Source organism: Rattus rattus, chromosome 8 (genome assembly GCF_011064425.1).
Source record: "Rattus rattus isolate New Zealand chromosome 8, Rrattus_CSIRO_v1, whole genome shotgun sequence".
Classification (NCBI taxonomy): domain Eukaryota; kingdom Metazoa; phylum Chordata; class Mammalia; order Rodentia; family Muridae; genus Rattus; species Rattus rattus.
In genome coordinates this window covers 94466108-94483568 of record NC_046161.1, presented here as the reverse complement: position 1 = coordinate 94483568, position 17461 = coordinate 94466108, and the positions used below count along the sequence as shown (strand labels likewise).

The 17461-nt window shown below is 49.8% G+C and overlaps 1 protein-coding gene across 1 annotated transcript in view; it reads right to left on the bottom strand.

The window, feature by feature from the left end:
• Positions 1-5417: 5417 nt before the first annotated feature.
• Positions 5418-17461, bottom strand: part of Rab6b (RAB6B, member RAS oncogene family) — a 66712-nt gene continuing 54668 nt past the window's right edge. The window contains exon 8 of the mRNA XM_032910349.1: positions 5418-5817. Within this exon, the coding sequence (XP_032766240.1) occupies positions 5753-5817 (65 nt within the window). The 3' untranslated portion in view covers positions 5418-5752. The remainder of the gene's footprint in view (positions 5818-17461) is intronic.

Below are 17461 nucleotides of genomic sequence, written 5' to 3'. Positions count from 1 at the left end.
ATAGAGCTGCCATGCCAGGAAAGGAGTGAGGTGCAGAAGGGAGACTGGCGATCATGTAAGAGCCAGGGAAGAGGACCCCCCACACACACACACACCCACCCACCCCTGACTGGGTCTAGGGCAACAAAGATAAAATATAGTCTTAGTAATAACTCATGGCTATCAGGGGAGGTGTTAGCTACGGGGAGGCCTGGGAGTGCTCCAGCTGTTGAGCTGTTTAAGGCATTTTAAAATTTAAGGCTTCGTGTGCGTGTGAGTGTGCCTGTGTGTGTGAGTGTGTGTGGTGTGTGTGAGTGAGTGTGTGTGTGTGTGTGTGTGTCATTTGAAAACCCAGAACATTGCTGCCTCAGCCACCCGGTCAGTTTGAGTAAGATTAATTGGCAGCCACAACAGTGTCTGCTGCACCATTTCATCCACCATGTGCTGCTTCCATTTCTTTCTTAAAGAATTGCCAACGTTCCAGCTGGCTCATTCCATTCTTCCCCCAAATTGCCTCTTTGCGTCCCTCTCCCCTGTGCTAACGGGGTACTAGGTAGGCTGTTTCTCTTCTGGTAGCCTCAAGCAGCAGAGGATACCTAGTTCTATTGGCCTGGAAAAAAAAGTTGTGTATGTATTCATGTGTATGGGCGTGTTGTGTGTATGTGTGTGTGTGTGTGTGTGTGTGTGTGTGTGTGTGTAATTTCTTTTCCCCAAGGCTACAAGGTTTTCCCAAAATCTATTAAATCAGAGCGTAACAAACAGTGGCCACTCGTGCAGTGATGAGGAAAGTCGCCCCGTAGCCCCTGCCCTTGCCAATTGCACTTTAAGCAGAGCCATCACAGTGTCATTGTCATCTCACACACCCGCCTGGAATACCTCCTCAGTCTTCAGGAACTGCGGGCAGCTGTGCTAACATCTTACCCAAAGAGAGCAACCATTCCCTCAGTGGTTGGTGTGAAGCCTTGTGGCCCAGAACACTACTGCCCTGGGGAAAGACTGGCTGTTCTCACAGTCTGGACCACGTAGTCATTTTCTCAGGCTCTCAGCCGTCTACCCTTCCCCATCCCCTGCAACTGGTCACCGCACACCTTATGACTAGATGGCCGATCTAAGGCCATTAGATTAGTGGGCAGGGACTTTCATAGCTTCTGCTAACCAGTAGCTGCCTTGTGGCAAATTGGAGTGTCCCAGAACTTTTAGAATCATTCAGACAGAAAGGTCACTGAGGAACTTGGACTTGAAGAGTGCCCTTCCAGCATTCTCGGGAACTGATCCGAGAGCAAGCTTGGCTCTGAGGGTACCTGTCAGAGGTTGTCAAGATCCAAGGGACCTCTCAGAGACTGTTCCCTAACTGCTGTGGGGTAAGCTGCGGGTAATCATGGTTGGTACCATTTTAAAGGTAATCATAATTACCCTTTAACTTCCCTTTAACTGATGGTCTGGAAATCAATAGTCCCTCCCTGCGTTCTGCCTTCCTAACCTCTTCCTAGCCATGTCATGTAGAGCGTGGGGGTGATGGTGAATACACTCCCAAGTCCTGGTCTCTCCCAGAGCTTCCCAAACAGATTAGATGTGGAAAGGCTGGTGACACAATCTCACTAGTCCTCAGTTTTCTTTTAGAACTGGTGAAGAGCCCAGGTGAGCAGGGAAAAGGGGCTCTGTGGAGGGGACACACCACACAGACAGGGCCTTTGAGGAAACCTGCTTTTAAGCCCTGATATATAGCTACACCACTTAGAAACAGTCAACAAGAAGTTTTGTGTCGAGAATTAGGACAGTTTATTGTTTGACCAACATGCTGAGTCTTCCACATATTACACAGTTGAATGTAAAGTCAATATGGCCACTGTGCCTTCTGAGCCCAGTACAGATGGAGATGCTGCCCTCTGCTCCTCACTTTGAAGGACAGGTGAGGTGAGAAGTCAACACATTACAACAGGCAGGCTGGCCTTCGTTGCTATGGAGGCTTCCTGCCTCCTGAAGGGCCCATCCGAACTCCCGCTGCAAGGTTTTCCTGATAATCATACCGCACTGCAGAGAGTGTCAATCAGACGGGGTCTGGAGTCCAAGGGGTCTGCACATTGAAACTGCAAGTTTTCGGAGTAGCGAAGAAGTTGATTTCAAACAAAAATGAAAAGGGTACCCTGACTACTGCTCCGTGTGTGTGTGTGTGTGTGTGTGTGTGTGTGTGTGTGTGTGTGTGTGTGTGTGTGTGTACACAGACAATGCAAGTAGATTTGGGGACCACCCTTCCTTACAGTGAGAGCCTGAAATGCACCTATCTTCTCTAGCTAGTCGGGCTGGGAATACCCTTACGTAAGCCACGCAGTAGAGATGGCTTAGGGGCATGAGCACAGCAGTCCTCCATCAAGAATGCCAACACTAGTTCTGATCATCTCTGGCTTGGGGGTGACCTTGTCTTTTCCAGTTCTCCCACCTGTGCAACAGGAAGGGTTTGGCTCCCAGTGCTGTGGCAAGGTCACGGTGCCTCCCATTCTTGGGGGAGAGGTAGTTTAGAAACTAGTGGGCATCGAGCCCTGAGCCTTTGACACTCAGACAGACTCTTGCTAGCTGGTTCTTGTGTCACTAACTCCCCATCCTCAGCTACCCAGTCTTTGCTGACAGCCTCTCCCCCATCCATATGGAGGAGGAATAAACTGTTCTGCCCACAGGATGCTGAAGCCAGCAGCGCTTAGATCTCTGACATTGGTTAGCCACTGGGATAGAGACTAGGCCCAGGCAACTACACTCCTAGCTACCCCTTCGAAATTCTTATCTTTGTTTCCTGAGACATTGAACTGGTGTGGCCATGGCTTCCTGGATCTTGAGATACTGGGAAATGTGTAAAGATGTCGACAGAGAGTGGCGACTGATATAACAGCAAGGCTCTCACCACCAAGCACTGTAGCCTCTGACCCCACAGCAATACCAGCACTCAGGACACTGACGTCACACCTTTGTTTTGGTCTGCAGGTGTGTACAGCTATGCTACCTGCCTTTTCAATCTCAGACTATTTCTGCACTGCTCACAGAAGTTTTATTGACAATTGTCCTTCAAGGCTCCTAAAGAAAAGGAAGAGGGCCATGCCCATCTGCCAGGCCAGACACAGTGTCCAGAGATCATGCCCTACGAGGAATCCTCCACTTTGTCCTCTGACTGATCTGAATTTAGCAAAAACAGGGACACATAATTTCAGGACGTCTTTAAGAGAACCTGACTGGATCCTACCTACAAGTAGGATGATGGTGGTGATGGTCAAGGGGAGAGCCCAGGTCCAATACGGTTCTGTGTTAAGGCCTGGCTGCTTTAACTGCCTTTAGGGAAGGAAATGGGTAGCTTGGCTGAGGAAAAGAAGGCCAGGGTACCTCTGGGATGGGAGAGTGATGGGGCAGAACCCTCATTTTCAGGGGCCGCAGGGCTGGGAGAGCCTAAACTCAAGAAGGAATTTTGTGCACAGGTTAGGAAGGCAGGGTTCCTTAGGCTGGATCAACCAGAAATAGTGTCTGACATGGCACCTGCTGTCTCTAACAGCAGACCATGATGCCTTAGATTGTGTGTACAAGCGAGAGAATGGAGCTTCTAATCCGAGTTACAGGAATACAAGAAAGGTTATTCAGGGTCAAGAAGGTTAAAATTCACCCTACATTCATTCAGTGAGAGCCAGTAGAGAGTTCTGACAGTGGGGCTCTGCCAGAGGCCACCAGCAAAGCCCCTCACTGCCAGCCAGGCTGCTGTCACCACGGGGTAAGTACGCTTTCTTCCAACAAGCACCACATAGGTGGGGTGTCCACACGGGGGGTGGGACACTGGCCCACGACGGCATGCACACCTGTGCACACAGGTACATAAAGCAGTGTGAAGGTAATTCTGTGGACTATTTTTGCTTGTAGTTTAACACATCTATGCACTATTTTTATTGAAGGCAAGACAACCACAAGTTATTTGACAATATTGAATTATTTCTTATTTCAGTACACTGCATACTTTTTTTCCCAAAAACCGGAATCACAATGCAAGTTCCAAGTGGTGAGCGGGAGAGACGCGGATATACAGTGAGCACATGTGTATGTGAGGATGTGTGGAGGGTGTATACACAAGTCTATCTCTAAGTATAGTTATGTACACACATATAAAAACTAAACACGTGACACTTCAGTTATGCTCATACATTGGTCCTTGCCTTCTGGAAGAGGCACCCAGGGGGATCCTGCTTCCTCTCCTTCACCAGAGCCGGCTCTGACACTGTCTCCCATGATGGAGGGGCATGACAGGCCCACTCACAGAATCAGCCTGCCATTTTGAACTCATTTTTGAGAGATTCCATCATTCATGCCAACTTCCTTGCTGGAGTTCTGCCCTGTGGAGACAATTCACTCTGCCCACCAGCAGTCTGGAAGAAGAACCACTGCTATTGGGGCTGGGATGTTCTGATTAGAGTCACTGCCCCAGGCCTGCCCAAGGGCAGACAGATGGGTCGTGAGTTACAATGTGAGTTATTTTGCTTTGAGAAGAGCACTCTCTGTTAGAGACTCTGAAGGTCTTCAGGACAGAAACGGTCTGGGGAATGAGTGGAGACGGCAAGGACAGCCTGCTGGGGGGGGGCAGGTGGCAGTGCCCTGGGCAGCCTTCTGGAAACCCCACAGTGACTCCAAGATGCTTGCAGTGCAGCCGCAGCACTCTCAACCAAAGGTATTCATACAAAGACTGCAAACGTACCATGCCAGGGGTGAGAACACCCCGAGGAATCAACTTTTCCAGGACAGTGTTCGGCAAGATCGGTAACCAAGGGTCTGAGAACACGGAGCGTTCAGAGTCACGGCGGACACCCCCTCTCTTCCTCAACCACAGCTGCAGTGATGGCATGTGCCCTAGGCGTCAGCCTAACCACATGTGTCAGCTGTGGGGCCAGTAGATTACAACCTTTGAGACCACACACTGCCTCAGCCCGCAGCTGCCAAGAGCACCCCGTCCTTCCGGTAACTTCTTGTTCTGCTCGTCACTGGGTCAGCCCAGAGAACACACTGTTGCCTGTGCTCTCTGACCCCATGTTTGCTTTTCAGGGAAGGAGAAGAGGCAGAAGCAGCCGAGGGGTTTGCTGCTGAAGCTATGGTCCAAGGGCCTTCATTTCCACTCAGGGACCTGCGAATGTGCCCCACTCTGCCAAGGAAGGGCTCAATAATGGCCCCACTGAGGCCGTTTTGTTAGATTAAAGTCTGATTTGATTATGGGGTCCTGGGCTTGGTTGGCTTGGGCCATGTGACCCAAAACTAGAACGTAATTACTACTGTTCAGTTAATTGCTTTAATTTTCTGGGCTGGGGGTAGGAGGATAATAGAGGTGACACACGGTTCCAAGAGAACAGGAAGGAAGGGGTGTGTAGAGAGGTTCTCTGTAAGTTTACAAATATACAAAAACAAACAAACAAAAAAAGCACTTCTTTCAAATAAAAATGACTACTTTTCTTATCTGGCAAAAAGTTGTATACACATGATTTAAATTTTTTTTTTTTAAATTTTAACAGTTTTTGGCAATCTTAATAAAGTACAATATATTACAACCAAACCAAAAAATAGTCGTTTAGGTAACAGCTGTTTAAGAGTGACGTGGTCCCTGACGCCCAGCCTCCCTCCCCATGTCCCACCCTACTCCTAGAGAGAGAGAGAAAAGAAAGATCCTCCCGTCTTGATAAACTCAGTTCCCACCCCGTTAGGAAGCTAACCGATAGGAGGCAAAACAAGTGAGTGGTGTTGAGGAAGCCGAGTGGGCTGTGCATTAGCAGGAGCAGCCGCCCTCGCTGGCCGGGGGCTCCTGAGGTTTGTCCAGCTTGATGTCAATCACTGTAGGAGGCGGGCTAAGGAAGAAGTGCCGGTCACTGAGATGCCACGCTGTCCCTCTGCAAACCCACCGCCTCAGCTCTTGGCTAGAGTAGGAAGGAACTCCTTTCACCCCTTTTTACTCTCCTATCTCTACCTGTCTACACCCCCCCCCCAAACGGTCGACCCAGAGAGAAACGCTGGCTGTGATCTCACTATCAACACCACCCAGAGGCCAGGGAGAGTCCGGCTCAGAAGCTTTCCCCAGGGACTGATGAGCTGTGCTCCAACTCCTGCATCTAGCAATAGTCTTAGCCTGGTTAACGCTGGGCGGGAAGAGTCCCCCAGGCCAGGCTCAGGATTGAGTGTCCATATCGTAAGATGCAGGAGGATGTGGGGTTGTCATGGTGAGCAGAGGTGGTCCTTACTTCTCAAGGCTGCTACAAGTGAGAAGCGGCTTCTGTGGGGACTAAACAGCCCCCTCCCCTTTCTAACGGCATTCTGGGGACTGGGGACTGAATCATACTTGCCAGGAACACCAGCAGAGTGGGTTCAAAGTGCAGGGCAGCCTGTACCCTCTCCTCATCTCTGGCTGCCAACCCAGACTGACTAACTTCATGAGACTTTAGTTTGCCTCCAGCCAGATCATCTCGCTGCCGCTGAGCAGCAAGCCCTTGCATGCTCTACAGCCTCTCCCAGATCTCTGGCTGGACTCTGGTGGAGCTTCACTGCTGCACAAAACAGGGGTGAGTGGGGTGGAGTGGCCACGGGGCTTGCCGCTAGCAGTCGATGGTGCCTCTGCATCTCCTATTTGGGGGTACCATATGAGGTTCTTCTGGCATATATACCCCGAGTTTCTCATCGTCTCTTTGCCTTGGCTGTTAAGAAGCTCACAGACAGTAGTTTGCCCTTTCTATCAACCACTCAGCACGGCGTGTCTTTTTCATGATTTTCTCCCTACCTATCTTGTATGTGTGCTCATAGAAAAACATACAGCTTTACTCTGTTGACATGCGTGTATGTCTACACCCACGCGTCTGATGCCACTGTAGAGTACACATAAGTAAACCTGCTCTCCTTCCCCCTGCCCCTCAGCTCAGCTCTGTCCTCCCCCATCCCATGATCCTTTTCCTCTGCTCCCTACATCTCTACAAACACTTCCCAGACCATCCTGACACTACTCTCTGCTACCTGTGGTTCTGTGGCGAGCCCTACTCATCCCAGTGCACTCCAGATCCTGGCTTGCTCGGGCCTCTTTGGGAGTCTTCTCACTTTTCCCAGGTGCCCCTCTGAGCCACCTCACCCCTTGCTCAGCAGAGTGGCATCCTTAAGGCAGCCCAGTGCCAGCCATCACCTGGAGCAAAGGCATGACCTCTAAGATCTCTCATACTAGCATCCATGCTTTCCCACGAATCAGCTCTGGTTTGATAGACATGGAGATTCCAGCAGTCAAGATTGTCTGTCCCCTTCTTCAACAGATTCTATATTTTCCTTGCTTCTAGAAGTACCTACCGCACGCAGCCCTGTTCCATCCAGGTCTCCTCCCTATCTCTGCCCGTAAGTGGCCTCATTCTAAGACAGGGCTTTCGACTGTGGAGCCTCTTCCGGTCACAGCGACCTCTGTTCCTGGCACTGCACGAGGCCCGGTGGATGTACCACCTAACTTCAGCATCAGACTTCACAGAGGGATGAGTAAAATTCCCATCATCTCGACTGGAGGCTGAGGGGCCTGGGAGAACCCCAAGGCCAAGAGGCCTTCCCACCTGGAGTTGGTTTACTTACTTGGACTGAGGATAGAACCCAGGGCCTCAAACACATCAAGCACGTACTCAACTGTGAGCTATACCTCCTGTCCAGCTTATGTCACCACACACACATTTCTACTGTCACTGAGTTGTGTATTTTCCCTAGGTGTCATGTGCACTACTTAAAAGGCCCTGGCCACCCCAGATCTCTCTGCTTCCCAGACTCTGTCTGTCTCTGTTTCCCTCTGTCTCTGTTTCCCTCTCGTGTTCCCATTCTGAGATGACCTTTTGTGTAAGATCTGTCACTTGGTGTGATCTCTTAGCAGCACACCATGGCTCCAACCTGCCAATGTACTGCCACTTAATCCTAACATTGTTACCGAAACTTTGTAGGCTCTCCTGGTGCTTACGGCTCCTCCCTTGGGAGTCTGAGCTATACCAGGGCCCCATCCACTTGTCTACAGTCCGCCTGCAACAGCCATTCCTTCTACTGATTGCTGGGCACCACACCCACCACCAGCAACTCGTGGGTGATCCCTCTCAGCTGTCGCAGATGCTTCTCTGAGTCTCTGGGAGAGGTACCCACCTCTGACCATTCCTATTGGGTGACACTTGGGATTTTGAGCACGGTTTTCATCTTCTGGCTTCATTAGAAAGTCATGGTACCAGGAATCCCATGTCTCCTTGTGCTTTTAGCCCTGGCCCTTGAACTGTGTGAGGTGACCCACTATTCAACTTGTGCCTAAGTCCTTGGGACACCTTGGACTTTAGGTCTTGGACCTCCCCCTTTATGCCGCCCAATGGGAACTGTATCATTTACCTCCTTGCTCTTGGAGAATCTTTGACCGCTAAGTCATGTATACTAATAGATGGTCCTCCAATGCTTCAGAGATCTGCAGAATATGGCATTTAAAATTAATAAGAAGGATGTCCATGATAGAGAGACGTGCTACAGCAGCTCCTGGCTGCACCCCAATCTCCTTCAAAGAAGACGATGGGCGCAGAAGAACCTTCACTTGGAGTTTGCTTTAAATGTGGCAAGGCTGGACACCAGGCCAAAACCTGCCCTTCACCGCTACGGCTGCCAGGACGCTGTCCAACCTGTGGACAAGCAAGACACTGGGGAAAGATGACCACCTCGCTTTGCCTAGACAAGGTAGGTCAGTCTCCCTGACATTCTTACTTTACAGAAAAGTCTCTCAGGCTCTTGTGGGCCTAGTAGCTGAAGTCTGACACAGTCCTGGGACCTCTGCCCCAGTGACCACAGGTGACTGACTGTCCAGGTAGCTGGTAAGTCTCTGTCATTTTTAATAGATTCACAAGCTACTTGGTCTGCACTTCCCACTTAACTCAGATGGAATTCCTCTGTTTCAGATGCCTGGCATTGAGGACTAAGCTGGTGACAGCGCTGTTAAATTAACAACAGCGGCCAAGGCTTCCAAAGCCTCTCGTTGTCTTCTGTATAAATACCAGGCCCCAGGCCTCACTCTCCCAGAGCTACTACCAGGTTGGGGCACGGTGTACCTTGTTACCAGACAAACTCACAAAACAGATTTCAGTGTAACTCTTCACTATTTCTGCATGACAATGACTGCTCTTAGTCAGCGTTGGATGGGAAAAAAAGGTGTGAAGTTTAAAGCCTAACTTGTGAGGATCTAGGAAGATGTTTTAGGGTCTAAGAAGGTGTTTTTTTTAAGGTGTGTAAATGCAATTTGTAAAGGCATAGCAAGACAGTAACTTAAGGTATTTAAAAGAAAAAAGAAAGACGCTTCCGATTTCTTTCCTGTGCTATGCTGTGGTTGTATTCAGACCTCAAAATCCCAGAGTTTTAACAGTAATCAATACAGTTCTAATAAACTATTAATCTAGCTCCAGTAAAACACTACTACTTTTATTATAGTCACAAGCTCAAGATTTTAAATTTCCTTTGGTTGCCTTCTAAGTACAGACTGAAAGGTGCTTCTCCTTGTACTAATAAATCTGTCTGTCTGATACACCCAGTCTTCTGCAGAGAGGGAAGAAGTCTTTTATGGTCTATATTTGAAATGAAAATCAAGATCAAGTGAGCATTTGCCCTTCTGCTCCACAGGAGGTCTCTGTCCATCCTGAGCTCGCCTTAAAGGGGTGTTCACGCTTTTAACCCCAAATCATTTCCTAAGCTTCTACTATGACAGAAAGGTGTGTGTCCACTGCCTTTTCTACAACGTGCATGTCGGTACAGATTACAAACAGTGGTAACGGTAACATACCTAAAACTTATTCCTTTCTGTAAACTTAAATTCTCGTAAGCTTCAGGGAATAGGCGGAATTCACCTCTCCTGGGTCAAATGAACTCTAGAGAAGCATTGTCAACCAACGGCCCGTTTCCCCACCTGCCTATTCTACTTATCCCTGAGGATGGGATCCCCCTTCCCCTGGTTTTGGGGACTCCCCTCTCCTAGCTACCAGGACCATGAGTCTAAAAGTTTCAAATGGACACCTAAGAAAAGACTCCTTAAACTCCTTAACTCTATCTCCTGCATCTATCTGTCCCAGCATCCTGCCAGATCCAGGCGCTAACTCAAGATCAGCAGCCAGGACAGCCTGAGGGTGTCTGGCCCCATGGGCTCCAGCCTCACAGACTGCTTCAAGTAGGCCCGCACTTTCCTAGCCCCAGATGGCCCCACAGAGCCGTACAGCCAGCTCTCCCAGGGCTTGGCCAGCATCCTAGAAAGCAGGGAGCAGTCCCCAGAGCATGGAACCCTTATTCCCACCTTACCACGACCCCTTCCTCCTTCCTCGTCCTTTTATAAACAAAAAGGAGGGCTGTTCTAAGTCAGGCACTCTACCAGCTTGGCCGTCAGCAACTCAGTGCTAGCAGCTTAGGTCGTCACTCGCTGTGACATTTCCACTGTCCTATAAGTTGTATATTGTCCCTATGTGACACACACACACACACACCCTGTAAACATCAAGCCATCCCTGGTCTTTCTCTATCTCTGTGTCTTGTTCATTCTCTCTGTTTCCCAGTTTCTCTGTCTCTGTCTGTCTGTCTGCCTGCCTCTCTCTGTCTCTGTCTCTGTCTCTCTCTCTGTCTCTATCTCTCCCTCTGTCTCTTTCTCATATCCCAACCCCGAGATGGCCTTTCACATGAACCTCTTGCATGAGATCTGTTCCATAGCATGATCTCTTAGCATCACACCTTTCCCCAGACCCAGCAAGGTACCCCCAGTGCCTAATCCTAACACTGTCTCCTTAGGACACGTGGTTACTGTTTGGTTAGAGCCCCTGCTTATCCCTTGCATAAGTTAAGAAACCCGGTTTGCTCTTTCCCCCTCCTCAACGCCACCCACAAGAAGAAAATTCTGGGCTAACATGCTTTACATTATACAGGCATAACCCCAGCACTTAGCTCACACATCATCGCCCCGTGCCCCAAACCTGTAAGACCCCTTGCTTTAGCCCTGATGTGACTTCACTGACCTCTACCTATGAGACTGGTTAACTTACCCGAGAGCTGCGTTTAAATAAGCCTGCCTTTATACTTTTGATTTGGCTGAATTGGTTTATTTCATCAGTGGAGAAACCTATTCTCTTGATGCTAAAGAACTAGGAGAGGTTGAGCCCTCAGCCCGGTGGGCAAGGGCCCAGGCCATGTGGGGACCACTTCTCTCCCTCTCTCCACCCAACGAAAGACTTGGGGTAAGTAGCCATTTCCCAGCCACAGCCTAAGAGGTACTGGGTGCCTCTTTCTAGATTCAGGACCTACCTAAGGATCCCCTGTCAAGTCTTGACCATGCCGGGGCAAGCCTCTCCATTCAGAACAAAGACCTTGTACTAGGGAGCCTTTGGATTCGAGATGTCCTTTCCAAGGTTTCCCCAAATCCCACTCTTCCACCCCAGGCTATCATGTGGGACGATGCATCCTAGGCCTCAGTGTTTCTGGCAAGGCCTGGAGACGGTGGCCCTTGCGGTATCTGGTATGCAATTTATCCAAATCGGGGCTGTCTTGGACCATAACATAAGTTCAAAGCACCTGGTTCCTCTTTGTTCTGTGGCATGGCCACAATACGCCTTGGACATGAGTCCAAATGGTCACTGGGAGATACTCTTGACTGTAACATCCTTCATGATCTTGAAATTTTCTGCTGGTATAGGGACAGACGGCCTGAACGGGATTTTGAGAACTGCTCCTTTCCCTCCCTCTGTAGTCAGTGCCCAATGGCTCAAGTTTTGTTGGCCAAGGTTTCGACAGACACTTTCACTGGGGGGATTGGTGAACCACCCTTTACCCGGACTGAGTCACTTGAATCACAGGTACTCCAACCCCTTCCCCAGCCCTGTCTAGTACTCCGCTCCTACACCACCATAAGCTTGAGTCTATTGGCCAACCTTCCTCCCTATACCCGCCCCTTCCTCCTTCCCTGCTGACCCCTCCCCTTACTTTACTATCAAAATGCCGCCTATTGGCTAGCCTGCTCCCTTATACCCACCTCTTTCTCCTTCCCCTCCCTCAGAGACAAAAGCCAAGGACAATTAAGTTTCTCCCCCTTACCCTTGCCCCTCCCCTTCTCTCTCTCCTCCCATTGCCTCTCTGCCTTCTTCACCACAGGTTCCACCTATGGTTGCCATCCACATACTGGCCCACTTCCCGGAACACCCCACCCCCACCCCCAGTAGTTCCTTTCTCCCTCCAAGACTTCTCCCAGACTGGAAAGGCCCCCTTCTCTGCCCTCCCATCCACCTATACTAAAGAGGCTTCCTTTGCCAGGCCTACGACCTAACTTGACATGATCTTTATGTCATCCAGGCCTCTACCCTCACTCCCGAGGAACGTGGACCGGTTCAGGCTGCAGACAGCATACAGACCAGAGCCACCTAGTGGACAATACGGTCCCTGTGGGTGACACAGCGGTGCTGACCAGAGAACCTAATTGGAATTAATAGCCAGGTCACAATGACCACCAAAGGAGAGACCTCATGGTCTCTTTTGGGGAGTGGACATAGTCTTAAATAAAACTGTTAACTTCAACACGCTCTGTGAAATTACACGGGAAGCTAATGAAAATCATTTAAAAAAAATAAACAAACCATGGTTTAACACACTGGTTTTGAGTCAACCTCCCCAGCAGGTACTGCCGCCCTGGCTACCCAATTTATTTCCCAATCATCTAAAGATATTCGGGAGAGGGGAAGGCTGAGGATGGCCTCCAAACCCCCATACAGGAGTTGGTAAAGATGGTTTTAAGGTCTTTAACGCCTGAGAGGAGGCAGCTGAGTCATCTTCCCAACAGGGCTGCACCCCAAGCCTGAGACTTGGCGATTGCCCTGAGGCCACTGGCTATCCCGCAGAGGGAACAAGGGAGATCCATCAGACCATCCCGTTGGGGTCCAGTCAGTGTCAACACCAACAGGAAGGAGCCTGTTTCAAATGCAGCCAGGAAGGCCACTGATCCTGCAAGTGCCCCACCCCTCAGCAACCCGTGCTCTGTCTGCAGACAGCCCTACCACTGGAAGTCAGAATGCCCCAATGTAGGCTTGTCCTCTGTGCCACCCCACAAGGGACCAGTCCCATCAGCACAGGTACCTCAAACTCTGCTGACCTTCAGGCTTATCGGCCTGGCAGGGGACTCCTGTCACTCTTGCAGATCCCAAATTCATGTTCCAGGTAGTGGGTTAGTTCATCACCTTCTGGGTGGACATAGGGCTAACTTTTATGTGTTGACCTCCCACTCAGGTCCCACCGACCCATCACCAATTTCTGTTACAAGAGTGGATGGGATCCCCACCAACTGACTATGCCCACTTTCCTATATTCTTTTATTTTTTTTTTCCGGAGCTGGGGACTGAACCCAGGGCCTTGCGCTTGCTAGGCAAGCGCTCTACCACTGAGCTAAATCCCCAACCCCATTCTTTTATTTTAAAGATTTATTTATTTATTTATTTATGTATTTATTTATGTATTTATTTATTTCATGTATGAGTACACTGTAACTAACTTCAGACACACCAGAAGAGGGCATCAGATCCCATTACAGATGGTTGTGAGCCACCATATGGTTGCTGGGAATTGAACTCAGGACCTCTGGAAGAGCAGTCAGTGCTCTTAACCACTGAGCCATCCCTCCAGCCCTCTTATATTCTTGCAGGATGATTTTTTCTCACATTCTTTTCTAGTCATGCCTTTACTTGGTCACAATGTCCGCAGGCACTTTGGGGCCACCCTCTCTCTGATCCCCACAGCCTCTCTTGACTGTCTTCTTCTTCCCTTGACTGCCTCACAGATCCCTACCCTAGACAACCTTGTTTCCACCCTACCAGATCCTGTCGACCCCTAAGTATGGGATATCTCCACTCTGGTAACTGCTCACCACCACCACTCGGTCCTAGTTTTCCCTAAGGATCCTTCTTCCTTCTCCTTCAAGATCCCAGCTCCCCCTTTCTGAGACCTATCATTGCCGTCTCAAGCTCATCATCACCCACCTCCTGTGTCAGGGACTTCTAATCCCTACTGACTCGCCTTGCAACATTTCCATTCTCCCTGTGCATGGGCCCTCCAGTGCCTACCGCTTACTTCAGGACCTCCGTTATTCCAACCCGCTCTGTGGTTACCAACCCCTATGCCTCAGCTCTAACATTCCTCCTACGAATTCCCACGTTACCATCCTTGGCCTAGAAGATGCCTTCCTTACTCTCCCCCTACACCCTGACTCTTATTTTCTTTTTGCCTGCACCTGGAAGGGCCCTGATACAAGGGCTTCAAGACAACTCACAGACAGTTCTCCCTCAGGGCTTTCGGGATAGTCCACATTCCTTTAGCCAGGCCTTGGCCCAGGACCTCTCCTCCTTAGACCTCAATGCTAGTTCACTTCTTCAGTACGTAGATGACCTCCTACTCCACAGGCCCTCCCTGTCTTTGTCCCAGATGGCCAACTCCTTGCTTCCCTTGGGATCATCCTCCCCATCCTGCAGCTCAACTGTGCTCTCCCACTCTAATATACTTGGGTGTTCAACTTAGCTGAGGCTCTTAGACCCTCACCCCTGACCAAGTGCGGGTTCTGAGAGACCTACAGGCCCCAATATGAAGGATCATATTCTTTCATTTTGGGGCCTGGTGGGATTCTTTAGGCACTGGATCCCCTATTTTGCTAATATGGCTGAGCCACTATACCAGGCAGCCAAGGAGGCCCCCAGTGGGCCTCTCACCCACTCAGCTATAATTCACCACCATTTCCCCCTACTCTCTGAGATACCTACCCTTTAAGCAGCCTCAGCCTTGGCCTTTTCAGACTCTACTCAGTCCTACCACCTCTTTACTGAGGAGGCTGAGGTCCTGACCCAACCCATTGGGCCCTCTCACTGAGCCACTGCTCCTCTGTCTAAACAACTGGACTCTACTGTGTGCGGATGGCAGCCATGTTTGTGAGCCCTAACAGCAATGGCTGAACTCTCTGAAAGGACCTTGAGATCACTTTACTCCAGCCTATTACTGTATACTCTACCCACCGCCTCTCTGATCTCCTGACTCACTCTTCTTTCTCTTTCCTCAGACCCTCATGGGTCTAAACCTTTTATCTGTTAGTCCTGGAAAACTCCCAAGTCACCTTGGCCCTTAGCCCTGCTCTAAACCCAGCAATCATTGTTCTGCTCCACCCTCTTCCAGTATGCCTACCCACTCTTGCTTACAAGAGGTCCTACGTTTGCCCCAATACGGTCTCCTCGACCTACCCTTCACAAACCTAGAGCTCACCCTTTTTGTGGATGGAACTTCCCTTATAGATAACTCAGGGACCTGCCAGTCAGCATATGTGGTAGTCACCACAGCTGAACAATTGAGGCGAACCATCTCCCAGTGGAACCTCTTCACAAAAGGCTGAACTAATTGCTCTAACCAGGGCACTCCATATTGCCAATGGACAATGAGCTAACACTAATTCAAAGGTTACCTTTCTCAAAGCTCATAGCACCTCTGTCCTATGGAAAGAAAGAGGTTTCCTCACCACCATGAGTACTCCTGTTGTCCCCTTATAGGCAAGTTCTTGGAGTTCTCCAACTCCCTGCAGAGATGGCCATAATTCAGTGTGGGGATAAGGGAGGGTTCAGACCTTTACAGATCCAGAGCCTCTGGATAATGCTAGGCCGGAGGTCTGGCTTTTAGCTCCTACAGACTCTCGGGGGCACATCTTCTTCCTAAAATCTTCCTACAAACCTCAGTACCAGCTGGAAGAAAAAAAAACAAACAAATCCCTTAACAAAGGGACCACAACGACAAAAGATTGATGGCTTTACCTAAATAACAGCCTTATTCTTCCACCCATCATGTCTGACATCCACCAGAGCCTACACATCGAATCCAAGGCTTTGTTCCCATTTCTAGAGCTCCCTCTTGGACCCCACCTCTGAGTCCATATTTTACAGGCCCATGCTTCCTGCCAAACATGTGCCAAGACAAACTCACAGGAAGCTCTCCAGATATGCCAGGCCCTGCACCAGCTCCAAGGATACCAATGGAGACAAGACTGGCAAACTGACTTCACACTCATGCCCATCCAGAAAAGACCACACCATCTCCTAACCCTTGTTGACACTTTTACAGGGTGGATCCAAACGTTCCCCACCTCCAGGGGAGCAGCAGGTGTGACGGCCCAGAAGCAACTTGAATATATCATTCCTCAGTTTTACGTGCCAAGGATGCCTTGAACGACTTGACAACTTCACATTCTGTACCACCCCCCAGTCATTGAGAAAGACAGAGAGAGCCAATGGCCTCATCAAAGAACTCTCAAAACTCTCACCTGAGCTCAGGTTATCCTGGCCTTCCCTTCTCCCAGTGCTCTCACCTCTGAGCTACCCCAAGTTCTCCTACAAGCCTCAGCCCTCTTGGGCTCCTGTATGGAAGGCTGTTTCTCCTCAACCACTATCCACTGGCCCAGACTCCCCTATTGGTCAGCTACTCACCCTATCTCTCCTGTGTTCCCTTATCCGCTCACACACTGACAACTACCTCCCTACCCCAACATCAGCAGACTCAGCCAATGCCTATCACCTCCTCCTTTCCTGAGGTGAGGGGACCAGGTGCTTCTCAGACAAATATCTTCCAAATCTTTAGAGTTCCAGTAGACTGGGTCCTACACGGCAATCACCACCCCCTCAGCTGCCAAACTCCTAGGACATTGGTGTTGGGACTATCTATGTAGGCTCGAAAAGACCCCAGCCCAAGATGGCTGCTCTGTTCAGTATCAGGGACCCACTGCTCCCAGGTTCTACAGGGATTCTCAAAAACACCAACGTGACTACATTCACTCTATTTGCTTCTTCCTTTTCCAAGGTAACGCCCTTCCTCTGCTGCCGCAGGCACCAGATACCGTGACACCCGTCTGGTTGTCCATCTAGGTGAGACTGAGTCAGTCAGGTCCAACATGCTACTGACGCTTCCATGTTCAGCAATTGAGCTGGTGAGACCCACAACACCACTGTGGGCCAAGCAGACTGTCCCTCTAAGGGATGTCAAGATGGTATCTCTACTCCTGTATCCTTCTTTAAGTGCACAGGGAGTATTGTTCCTCTATGATTTGCTTTACCCACGACCAGATGGAGGAAGCTTGTCGAACCCAAAAGTCAAAGAACATGGGGGTTGCTCATGGAGTCCTGGTACAAGGAACATCTCAGGATGGTATGAACAAAATACTGCTGGTGAGCATGGACAAGGATGGGCCTGTCCAGCGGCTGGATATTCCCCACTAAACCACAGCTATGTTAGTATCTGAAATCCTTGGACTGACCAGTGGGCTCGGGATAATAAGCAAAGTCTATCAAAGTGAAACATCTTCATACCCGTGTGAACAAATCAAACTCTGGTCACCCTACATCCAGGCCCTGCCCTCTTGCCTCCAGAGCCTGGCAAACCTCACCAAGACCATACAACAATAGGAGTCCCTCTGATC